At 36.9% G+C, this 12,661-nt stretch overlaps 1 protein-coding gene and 1 long non-coding RNA gene across 2 annotated transcripts in view; both read left to right on the top strand.

Annotated features, from left to right (window-relative positions):
* The first annotated feature begins 7,287 nt into the window (after positions 1-7,287).
* On the top strand, positions 7,288-7,800 carry LOC112822244 (peroxiredoxin-5, mitochondrial-like). Its single transcript, XM_025869792.2, has one exon. The coding sequence runs from the start codon at positions 7,314-7,316 to the stop codon at positions 7,797-7,799; it is 486 nt and encodes a 161-aa protein (XP_025725577.1). The 5' UTR covers positions 7,288-7,313; the 3' UTR covers position 7,800.
* Positions 7,801-10,476: 2,676 nt separating this feature from the next.
* Positions 10,477-12,661, top strand: part of LOC141370263 (uncharacterized) — a 146,876-nt gene continuing 144,691 nt past the window's right edge. The window contains exon 1 of the long non-coding RNA XR_012374184.1: positions 10,477-10,663. This is a non-coding gene — a long non-coding RNA (uncharacterized lncRNA). The remainder of the gene's footprint in view (positions 10,664-12,661) is intronic.

Here is a 12,661-nt window from a genome sequence, read left to right as displayed (position 1 = left end):
GGAGTGGGAGCTTGGGGGTGTGGGCAGAGGGAGAGAGAGAGAGAGAATCTCAAGCAGAGTCTACACAGAGTCAGAAGCAGGGCTCCATCTCACAACCCTGAGATCATGACCCCAGCTGAAATCAAAAGTTGGTTGCTTAACCGACTGAGCCACCCAGGCGCCCCCCTATACTTTTAAAAATTGTTTTTCAAAGCTACTGGCACACATTTCAAACCCTCCTCAGTAGTTTTTTGGGTAATAAATGCTTATATGTGAAGCATATGCGAAGACATGGATAAGAAAAGAGTATTTGTCTTGGGTTTTTCACTTACAAGGTCTCCAAATAGAGTTTTAAAAGATATATCCAGGAAAGGTTGTGAAAAAGGTACATCTCTTGGGCACCTGGGTGGCTCAGTTGGTTAAGCAACTGCCTTCGGCTCAGGTCATGATCCCAGGGTCCTGGGATCGAGCCCCACATCAGGCTCCCTGCTCCTCAGGGAGCCTGCTTCTCCCTCTCCCTCTGCCTGCCACTCCCCCTGCTTGCGCTCTCTCTCTCTCTCTCTCTCTCTCTCTCTCTCTGTCAAATAAATAAATAAATAAAATCTTAAAAAAAAAAAAAGGTCCATCCCCATAACAAATCAATCTGATTTAGGAGAGACCAAGCTACATCAGTAGGCTGATGAGTCATAGAGATGTTTTTGGCCTTTTCAGGTGGTTGCTCAATTGGAGGAGAATCACTCCTGAGTGCACCATATTCTATGTGGGCAAGTGTGAAATCACACACATGCCCCTGAACTTCCAGGCTGGAGGATATTAGAGTAACCCTGAAAGACATCAGGCAACATCATTCCTAAAATAGCTGAATCTCTTTAACTTTTTGGAGTTTTCTCATTTTATTTGATTTTCAAAGTTATTTGTTCATAAGAGAACTCTGAATGTGTTAACATATTTACTCTGAGCAGATTTTGTTATGGTTTGATGGTACTGGGGAGCTACAGAAGATTGAATAGCTAGGATGGGTTGTTAGTGTTAAAAGTGAGTACTTCCAACATAAATATTTCTGGTCAGATAAAAATACTGTGGGGTAAGTGATTGTGATGATCCTTTGAGTGATTCTTTGTTGTGACTTTTTAGTGCATTCTGCATAGGTATTTATTTACATACCCATAGTTTTATATACATATACATATATATATTTAGTTCCAAGGGTGTGTATGTATATATATATATATATATATATATATATATATATATATATATATATTCAGTTCCAAGGACAACAGTATTTTTCAGTTTCCTTTTAACTATTCTGTCATTTTCCAGTGCTATTAAAGTGAATAGACATATTTTTCTTATCTAGCATATATTTTACTCATTCTGATTTGAATAAAATAAATACATTTTTGAAAGATAATACTAATTAAGGTAGTACTAGAGAGTTTCTTTTATAATGGAGCATTCACCCAAGAAATCTCTAAACTCTTCAGTAATTTATGACTACATACCTAAGTCTTGTGCGCTTGCACTCTTTCTGTCAAATAATCTTGAAAAAAAGAGAAATTAAATGTTAGCATTTACTGAAAGAATTCAAAGGAGTGAACAATTCAGACTGAAGGTTACATACTTACATAAATGTTTATTTGTGTGTATCTTCCTATAGCTCCATAGAACAAACATGTTTGAAAGGTTTTATATTTTGTAGACATTGCAAAGCCATTGGTAACTTTGTTTTTTCAAAAGCATCTTGTAAAATTTAGTGAATCACATATTTGTGGGTGATACCTGCATTATCATTACAACTAAAAAGCTATATATAGAGAGAAGTAGTTACAAGATATTCAATTAGACATTGATCTTTTCTATTTTGCTTTACTAAAACATTTAGAAGCACTTTGTAAGCTTCCACCTAATGAAACCTTAGGTTATCTTTGAAGTAAACATGTGTTTTAATCTCAAAGATTAAGTGAACTATTTTAGAACTCCCAGAGTTTATCTAGTGTGAACAAAGCTTCCAAATTTTAATTTGTAGTCTGGATTAAGCCTAGAATTTATTGTTTCCTTTATAAGAGATTTTCTAAAATTATTTGAAATTAATAGATTGTGGGTATTAAGATTAAAACCACTGAGGAAAAAATCTTCAAAGATCAAGATAAGGGGAAATTAATCAAATATATTTGTTGAAATAAATTAAACTGTTGAATAATACATCAGGAAATAATGAATGGGTATTGTATGTAGTGGAAAGAGGTAAATCACAAGTTTTAGCAGTGAAGGAAGTTTTTCTTTTTTCTAATATATGATGAGAAACAAGAATGAGAATAATTTTATAACATCATAGAATCTCAGAATTAAGAGGGGCTTGAAAGGTTATCATTTATGTGACTAATTATGTGATATTCAGATCCCTATTTTACTATCCTTTGCCAAATTGTGATACAGACTATGGCTTAATATTGCCTGTCATGTGGAGCTTGGTACATTTCAGGGCAGATGATTTTGTTTGGGGACAAATCTAACTGGTAGAACAAATTTTAAGCAAACTTAAACAAATGTTTTCTTTTATTTCTCATTAAGTAGTCTTAGTTACCCCCTTAAGGATATGTTTAAAATTCTAAGGTAATGTACTTCCTACTTATTTGAGTTAGGTTTATATTCATGCAGAGAAACTCACCTGGCAAGTAGAAATGCAGAACTAATCTTCAGGAGATGAGTGAGGGCTAGAGAAGGAGTCATTTAAATTGAGGAGATAAGGGCGCCTGTGTGGCTCAGTTGGTTAAGTGTCCGCCTTCAGCTAAGGTCATGATCCCAGCATCCTGGGATCGAAACCCGCATCGGGTTCCCTGGTCAGCAGAGAGCCTGCTTCTCCCTTTCCCTCTGCCTGCCGCTCTGCTTACTTGTGCTCTCTATCTCTCTGTCAAATAAATAAATAAATAGTGTCTTTAAAAAAAATTGAGAAGATAATTTAAACTATAGAATTTGTGGTAACTACTAAAGTGACAAAATGTTAAAGGACATGATAATGCTTAAAAGTTAATTATGAAATACTTAAAATATTTTAACTAGTTTTTCATGGAAATCCCTTTGGAACCACATTTGAAGTTCTATATGTGTCTTCTTAGTCTACTAATTTAAAATTAACTACAGCATCATTGAGGAATAGTATTGGCATCAGTTAATGAGGCCAGCAAGCCTAAACAATACCCATAGATATTTATAAGTCAAATCAAATTTCCTCTGGTTTTTGAATTTTTGAAAGCTATTTGAGAACACGAATATGAAATAACTATTTTTAAATGAGGCTGATTTCAGTATAAAGCCTGATGAAAAATTCGTTCCCACTGACTATGGGACAAGATAAAAGCCTTAATATGATTGTGTGCTGGAAACCACAAATAATGGAAATATTATGCACAACTTTGCATTTTAAGAATAGAACAAGAGTACTATGAAACACTGCATATATATCTGAATGTTAACAATTCTTAAAGTGACTAAAATCCAAAAAAATAAAGTTTCTCTGAATTTGGCTGCCTCCCCTGTATCCCTCTGCTGAGTTACTTAGCTTCTTTTAGCTTTTATGTTCTATCTAAATCTCCTTTCACATTTCTTTGTTGTTAATTAATGTTTAGTGATTCCCTTATCTGTACATCTGTCTTCTGCGTATTAAAATCGATGGTGTGTGTGTGTATGTGTGTGTGTGTGTGTGTGTTTTCACATTTGGGCATTTAAAGGCAAATATATGATTCCATGGGTGCCAATTTCTTTCCTTTCATATCCAACAAAATACTCTTCTTCAACAGATGAATGGTCTGAATTTTATTTTCTCTAACGGTAGTGTTTTTCAGAATTTGGTGAATGGCAAAATGTTTATTACAAACATTTTAGCAAATATTTTTTTAAAAATAATAAAATAATTTAATAAACATATGTGACACAACTAAGATACCATTCACCCACCGTTTTTTAATGATGGCAAAATTATCAGACGGTGTAGAACCTATAATGCTATTAACGTGCCCTTATCCAAAAAAATATACATTACCTTATAGAAATGTGACCAAAAATATAAATAAAAGATAAAGAATATTTGCCTATTTGGGCATGTATTTTAACACACACTTAATATTTTTAAAGGAGAGGCGCCTGGGTGGCTCAAGTCGTTAAGCGTCTGCCTTCGGCTCAGGTCATGATCCCAGAGTCCTGGGATGGAGCCCACATTGGGCTCTCTGCTCAGCAGGAAGCCTGCTTCTCCCTCTCCCTCTCCCCCTGCTTGTGTTCCCTCTCTCGCTGTCTCTCTCTCTGTCAAATAAATAAATAAAATCTTTAAAAAATATATTTTTAAAGGATAGTCTGACCTAGAACTAGTTTGTTTTTAATTTCTTGTATTAGATATATTCATTAAAAGGGCAGTGGCAAAATGTCTCATGTTATTAAGACGGTGACAGAGTGTTTGTTAACTTACCACCCCTGCCCATTTTGAAACACTTTATGGTTGATTTTGTAATATTTCATTGAAAATACCATTAAAAAGTAGCCAAAAAGTATTTACACATATAAAAATGATACATATGCATGTGTATCTCTGTGTGTGGGCTGGGAGGATACAAAATAAAAAATTAATGCATTCTTTATAAAATCTTTGAATTGTTTCATCTCAGATTGTTTTGTCTCTAAAAGGGGAGGCATACCTAGTTTTGAAGACTTATAGAATAACAAAATAGTTATCCATAAGATATAAAAATTGAATTATATTTATTTAATTGATATTGGATAAGAATATTCATTGAGTTAGAAACTCTTGAAACATTTATGTCACAAAGGATCAGATAGATAATCTTTGGGAGCAAACCTTTTTGTATGGATTTAAGCCAGTGCCCTGGAAAAATAACTCTGTTCAACAATTTAACAGTCTGACATCAACTCCCCAATGTGCAAGCACTTTCTATGATTTATAAAAAAGGTAACATGTTTTTAAAATTCTACTACCTTTTAGCTCTTATGCCAAAATACATAACCCAAGTCTTGAATATGTTTAACATTCATTAGAGTCTTTGGCAATCTGGTTTAAGAAAAGGGGGGGTTGTTAAAAAAAAGGATTTGCAATGTATCTCAGGGAAATTCAAGGACTGAAACAAATACAGCCAGACCTCATGGGGAACATAATGGGAAATTAGGCCATACTTTGTATCTCTCAGGGTCCACATGGTCTCCCTGTCACCTCCCTCACTTCCCATCTGTTCTCTACAGCAGCAAGAATGATTCTTAAAAATGTAAGGCTGATATTATCTTTTAGTAACCCTCTACTGGCTTCCCATCGCTCTGAGTAAAAGTTAGCATTCTGACCCAGGTTCACAAGCCCTATGTAATCTTGTTGCTCACTCCCTATCTGCCTTCACACCCTATCTCTTGCTTTCTTGCTCCCACTATAGCAGGCACATTCCCCCTCTTGCTATTCCTTTGGCTCACCAAGCACACACCTATTTCAGAGCCTTTGCATCTACTGTGCACTGTGTCCAGTATACCCTTTCCACAGTTATCAGCAGGGCTGGCTGGCATTTTCACTGCATTCAGGTTTCTAGTCAAAGGACATCATCAAGTATGCATCCCTGACAATGCTATCCCAAGTAACAGTACCCCGATTACTTTTAAACTTTGTGGCCTGCTTTATTTTTATTCCCATGGTTTTCTCTCCTAATGAAATATAATTTATATGCTTGGGCATTTTTACCATCTATCTCCCACTACAGGAATAAGTTTTATGAAAACAGGCACTTTGTTTTATTCATTGCGGTATTCCTGGCACCTAGGACAGTGGCCCGTGCATAATAGGAACTCCATACGAATGTATTAGAAGAATTAAATGAATGAATGTTCTCTCTAATCTCTACTTTTTTTTGAGTATGCACCATTTTTTCCTCCTTCTGCTAAGCTGCTTTCTCTGCATCGGCTAGCACACAGCTCATAATTGCTACATGGCCTTTCAGCTGCAGTATATTCTCCACCCACTGGCAACTTCTCTCTTTCACTTTAGTTCAAATTCCTGAAAATTTAACTGGACAGGCTTATTTTTTTCCAGTAAGGCCACATAGACCATAAGTTTCTGGCCAGTCTCTGGATGTATTCTTTTTGGTCAGATATCTGTTCCTGGTCTCATAAGACTGAGCCAGTTCACAGCATGGATGATTAGGTATGAGGGGCCGTGGACAGGCAGCCAGGCAACACAAACACTTCTAGTACATAAAGCCACCGCTGCCACATGGGCACCTGTGCTCTCCATTGTCCCAAGTTCTGCTCACGAGTCTGACATCACTCCTCAGTTCAGTGCATCAAACTTCTGCCTCCATGTCCTTCTAGACAAAATGACTTCTCTGTTTTTTTCTATATTTCTTTGTTAGATATAACTATGCATCTACAAAACTTCTATAATAAATATATCTATATAGGGGCACCTGGGTGGCTCAGATGGTTAAGTGTCTGCCTTCGGCTCAGGTCATGATCCTGGGGTCCTGGGATCGAGTCCCGCATCGGGCTCCCTGCTCAGCAGGGAGCCTGCTTCTCCCTCTGCTTCTCTCTCTCTCTCTCTCTCTCTCTCTGTCTCTCATGAATAAATAAATAAGATCTTTAAAAAAATATTTTTTTAAAAAATAAATAAATATATCTATATCTCTTCCTTGATCCTAAAGGCAACAAAATGCCCTGTACCCTTATTCTCACCAGGCTGTTCCACTTATGTTTTTGAATGGTAAGCAAGAAATCCCATGTGCCTGTACAGAGATCCTGTTGTCGACACACCCTAAGGTGACCCCCCAATGTGTCACATCCTTGTGTAATCTCATCTTCACAGTTTACTGTGGATGGAACCTGTGACATTTTTTTATCCAGAGAAAATGGCAAAGATTATGGGATTCTGCAGATATAATTAGAGTTCCAAATCAGTGATTTTGAGTTAATTGGAAGGGAGATTGTTCTGGGTCAGCTTGACTTAATCAGGTGAATGTCCTTAAAAGAGAGAATAGTGTCCTCCCTAAAATGAAAACACATTCTCCCTGTGGTCTTGAAGAATCCGAGGAAATGAATTCTTCCAACAACCTGGTTAAATTTGGAAACACATTCTTCCCCAACCAAGTGTCCAGAGAAGAACATAGACCAGTTGCTTTGGGATGGGCATCCTGCTGGCTGGACTGCACCTTCTGGGCAGCATGCAGACTCAGTTCTTGTCTGGACTGCAGCCATTAGTCTGCAGCATGGGTGGCTGCAGGAGCAGGTGGGTGCAGGCAACAAAGCAGGGAGTAGACACTTGGTGGGGCCTCAGTTTCAGCAGTGCTGCCTCAGCTATGGCCCCAGTCAAGGTGGGAGATGCCATCCCTTCAGTGGTGGTTTTTGAAGGGAAGCCTGGGAACAAGGTGAACCTGACAGAGCAGTTCAAGGGCAAGAAAGGGGTACTGTTTGGAATCCCTGGGTCCTTTACCCCGGCCTGTTCCAAGACCCACTTGCCAGTGTTTGTGGAGCAGGCTGAGGCTCTGAAGGCCAACGGGGCTCAGGTGGTAGCATGTCTGAGTGTTGATGTTTTTGTGACTGAAGTGTGGGGACCAGCTCACAACTCAGGAGGCAAGGTTAGGCTCTTGGCTGACTCCACTGAGACCTTTGGGAAGGAGATGGATTTGTTACTAGATGATTCATTTGTGTCTATCTTTGGAAATCACCAGCTCAAGAGGTTCTCCATAGTGGTAGAGGATGGCATAGTGAAGTACCTGAATGTGGAACCAAAGGATATAGGCCTCACCTGCAGCCTGGCTCCCAACATCATCTTGCAGCTCTGAGGCCCTGGGCCGAGACATACTACTTCTACCCTTTTCTACTTCACCTGCCCAACCCCAGATAGAGGGCCCCCGTCCAACTTGAACAGGGGCCACCCAATGGGAACCTTTACCAAATTTCTGCAATAAACATTTCTGGTTCATATTTTTAAAAAAAGAGAGAAAGAAAAGAACACAGCCCAATTGCTACCTAGACTGTAGCCTTGTGACACCGAGCAGAGGACTTACCTAAGCGATGCCTGAACTGTTGACCTGTAGGAAGTGTGAAATAATAAATGTGCTTTGTTTAAATCCACTAAGATTGTGGTAATTTGCTAACTAGCAATAGAACATAAACATATATCCTTTATCCTAGTTTACAGTAAAAGGCAAGTATTTAGAGTCCCCATGTTATTTTTGTTCTTAGGCCCCATGTGGGACTTTGACATGGACTTTTTTGCTTTCTTTGATTGTAGAAATAGAAATTGTGGAAATAGAAATAATTTACTTTACTTCCTTATTTATTTCCAAGTATATTTTGGGGGGGGGGATTTACTCTTTTTTTAATATTTTCTTTTATCTCAGTGTCTTAAGACTAACTTTAGACTTTCTTTCAGGCAACAATGCATGGCCATTGTGCTTTTCCTCCTGCCCTAGCCACATAATCATCTCTTTTGCATGTTGCATCAACTCTTATCGTTTTCAGTTTTTTATTTTGATGAGCATAGACACAGTGTCTTTGGCTGTGAAATTTACATGGCTACTCCTCTCATTAAAGTCTCTCTTTTCTTGTTATGCATGCAAATAGTTATTTTATTTTTCATTAAAATCATTCTATAAATTGTGGGGAGTTTTTACTTAAAGAATGATTTTGTAAGGTCAAAACATTTATGGTGGGAAAAATTATCCCCTGATTTATATGTTTGTTATGTCTAAATGTTCATGTATCACATTTTACTTTGTAAAAGTTGGACATATCTGTGTTTGGTCAGTGTTTAATACCTTATTATTTGTAAGTTCCCAAATGCTATTTATTCTGCTTGTAATCTTAAACTGTATATTTGAGTATGTTGCCTTTCTAAGAAGTGCTATGCAACCACAGTACAGCATATAAGTTATATAATTTAGGAGTCAGTTAACTAATACGTTTTCATATTCTAGAGTGCTAGGAGTTGAGGGTATAGAGACATACACATAAAAAGTTAGCATTCTTTTTAATCCCTTCACCACATAAATTTTTAGAGACTTTACAAACTCACAAAAATTATAGTTTGAATATTTGGTACATACTATCTCTATTTAAAAGAAAAATCTTACTTTTCTTTAGAAAATATTTAATCGTATATGTTTGAAAAGCTAATGTTTTTATGTATCAAACACATGAAAATAAACAATTGAGATAAAATATTAATGAGATATTTTTTCTATGTTTATCCTGCCAGAAATTCTCAAACACTGATTTGAAGTTGAAGTGATTAAGAATTTAGATATATAGAATATAATCAACCTCTGGTCCACAATTGTCTGGAAAAATATACAATCACTATAGATGGTCTTTTATTAAATGGTTTCAAAGTCAAATTTTAATTTTAATGGAGAGGTGAAATTCCAAATCTTTCTGCATGGTCGAAGTAGGAATGAGGTAGAGTGGGGGATGGGGATAGCAATCACGTTCATTTTGATCTGTAGGGAATAACGAAACATTCAATAATCACATTTCTAAATGCATATTACAGTAGATAAGGCTTTAAGTGCTCTATTCAATTAATTAATTAAGCTTATATCTCATTCAGGTATGCAAATTATCCTCTTTAAGGGAAAGAAGCTTAGGGAGATATTTAGAGGGAAATTAATTCAAGGAGCTTTTGTTGAAATGTTTATTTTTTACTTTATTATTTTTTAAGATTTTATTTATTTATTTGACAGAGAGACACAGCGAGAGAGGGAACACAAGCAGGGAGAGTGGGAGAGGGAGAAGCAGGCTTCCCGCGGAGCAGGGAGCCCGATGCGGGCTCCATCCCAGGGCCCTGGGGTCATGACTGGAGCCGAAGGCAGATGCTTAACAACTGAGCCACCCAGGCGCCCCGTGTTGAAATGTTTAAGTCCTATGAACACCTTATCAATGAACAATAACTGAAACTGTTTTTTCTTGTTATCATACTCAAGTCAGTGTAATGCACTGATAAGGAACACACTAAACATTTCCAGAGGTAGGGTTTGTAATTTTTTAAAGTAGCTGAGCATGTTTAACACACTTGATTTGTGTTAGTTCAGAGGAATAGATTTTTCTTTTGGAATGCTGCCTTTTTGTTACATATCAAAATCCCAGAAACTTCTGATAGTATCCAGTGTTAATTATTTTTCTTTGAGATAAGTCAAAAAGAAACAAAAATAATTTGCCATCTCGTTATTCATATATAAATGAAATCACAGTTTTTACTTTATTGTGAAGTATGAAAGAAATAGAACATTCATAGGCTTTCTTGCATGTTTGTCTTTTAAAAAAATATGCATAGGAAAGTGTAAATAAAACAGTATGCTTATTTACCAAAGAATTTGCTGACATTCTTGTTCCACCTAGTTGTTTTAAATTTGTGCAGCTGCCTCGAGGCGCCTCCAGATGGCGCCCTGGTGCCCGTTCTCTCCGCCCAGCGGCCGACCAGTTGCCGGCTGGTGGGGAGAATGAGCTTGGAGCGGAGGGGCTTAACCCAGCGCGGCTCAGAGGTGGGTTGCTGAAGGACTCGGGGAGGCAGCTGCAACAGGGCATCACTCACTGTCCAAGTATTTCCATCTCTGAGCGCAAAAGGAAGAACTTAAGCGGGCGGCAGTTGGAGTGTAAATTGCTTTGTAGTATTTAAAAGCAGCATGGATCGTGGGCAGCTGAGCTGGTACGTGCGAGAGAAACTACTGAATTGGAATTGTGCTGGGTAGGAACCCGTCTCATCATTCTTTGTGTACCAAACGTTCTGTGTCCTGAATTGTGCCTACATGTATACACTCATTTCATTTTCACCTGGATCATGGGGGTTTGAGGTCACAATCTTTCATTTTCCAACATGATACAATAAAAGCTTTGCAGAACATTGTCTATTGATAGAAATATGATCTGACTAATGGTGTAAAGGAACACATGATAATGGCACCAAAATACTTTTATGTTTTCTTTGTTAGAGAAAAAAAGGAAGTAAACCTAACACATATTTCCATGTGGTTTTACCAGATATGACTTTTAAAAAGATAATAGAAAACAATGTATGTTTAACTACGGTGGACTAGATATTAAATCACTTTTACCTACCTATAGGTGTAGACATAAACACACCTATAAAATATGAATGATTTTCATATCTGTGTGCTAGAAAAAATATTGTGTAGCTATGAAAATACTAATGATGAAAAATACGTAGCTTGTGTATGTACATTTTGTATGGCCTAATATGCCATGTGAACATGTGTTGTCTATGTGTAGACGATAACATATATATGTCACTTACATGCAGAATTATTGCACAGTTATAAAAATGCATGTGTTGCATATGGATAGATTTTCGCACCTTCATACACAGTATTTCTATCTAGATAACTTAGTGTGAAGATCATCTATTGCTAAAAAAATAAATCTGAATTTAAAGACTGTTTAATTCTTTGAATTGTTTCAGTGTTACATTTTAAATTTCCCAAGTTTCATTCAGTTGTGCACTTAGTTTGTGCTTTTAAATTCTGAGGAAAAGTTTGATTCTTATATTTTGAACATAACATATTGGCTGAAGTGATTATATGGAAATAGAATGCATAGATATATAAATCTAGATTCCCTAGACTTGAGGTTACTATAGCTGGAATGCACAAAAGCTCTGAAAACATGGGAGTTCTGACTGGGAGTTTATGTTAGAAACTAGTCAGCCGACAGAAAGACCCAAAACTTCAGAACTACATTGAAAATTACAGAGGCTGAGGCTTTACTCTTAGTATTATTACTCTAAAACTGATGTTAGGCTACTTATAAACTTGTATGTATTCCTTTGTAACAGATTTGTACCTGAATCAGGTATTGAATTTTATGTTCTGCCATTGCACAGAGCAAATATAACACAATTCAACATAAGAAATATGAATTGAGACCTGTTTAAGATAGTATGCCAAATAAAGCCTGAGATACCAAGAAAAGTTAGACACAGTCCCTGCCCTCAAAAAGTTGCCAAATGACTAGGATGGGCATTTTTATGAACATGAATATATAAGAAAATACAAATCAAAATAAGTGCTACTAGAGAGGTGCAAGCCCAAGGTGTATAGCATTTAAGTGGAGGGAGAAATCTGGCTTACGGACTTTATATTACTAGGTACTCCTCTCAAGGGATGGGTGGGAAGATCAATTTTGGTGAGTAAAGATAATGTCCAGTCAGGAATTTAGTTTGTGTTGGGTACTGCTTTCTTCACTGAACTCGGGCGTGAGCAGTAGGAGATATTATTACACAGGTGTGTGTGTGGTGGGGCGGGCGGGGCAGTATTAGAGATGGCCTTGAACATTTTGGGTTTTCATCATTAGTTTATCCCGAGTGGCACTAACAATATAGGCATTAAGTACTCTTTTAGAAATATTGAGCGTTGTGCATAATAGCAAGAGCCAGTGTGAGGTTTTACAGTAACTTTATGATTTACTTATTGTGTATCTACCATATTAAAATATCAGTTCCAAGACATGGAAATCTTTTTCATTATTACATCCACAGAACCTAGAAATTTCCTGGAAAAAGTATCTACTATATGAGTGAATGAATGGTAAAGTGGGGATAAGGCCAAGATTCTATATTATTTACATTTAGTTTTGCTGCTACTCATTAATGACTAACATCCTCAAAATTTACCACCTCTATAGAACTATC

Source organism: Callorhinus ursinus, unplaced genomic scaffold (assembly GCF_003265705.2).
Source record: "Callorhinus ursinus isolate GAN/ISIS: 27379988/994484 unplaced genomic scaffold, GSC_fseal_2.0 scaffold1, whole genome shotgun sequence".
NCBI classification, from domain to species: domain Eukaryota; kingdom Metazoa; phylum Chordata; class Mammalia; order Carnivora; family Otariidae; genus Callorhinus; species Callorhinus ursinus.
This window is presented reverse-complemented; position numbering and strand designations above follow the sequence as displayed.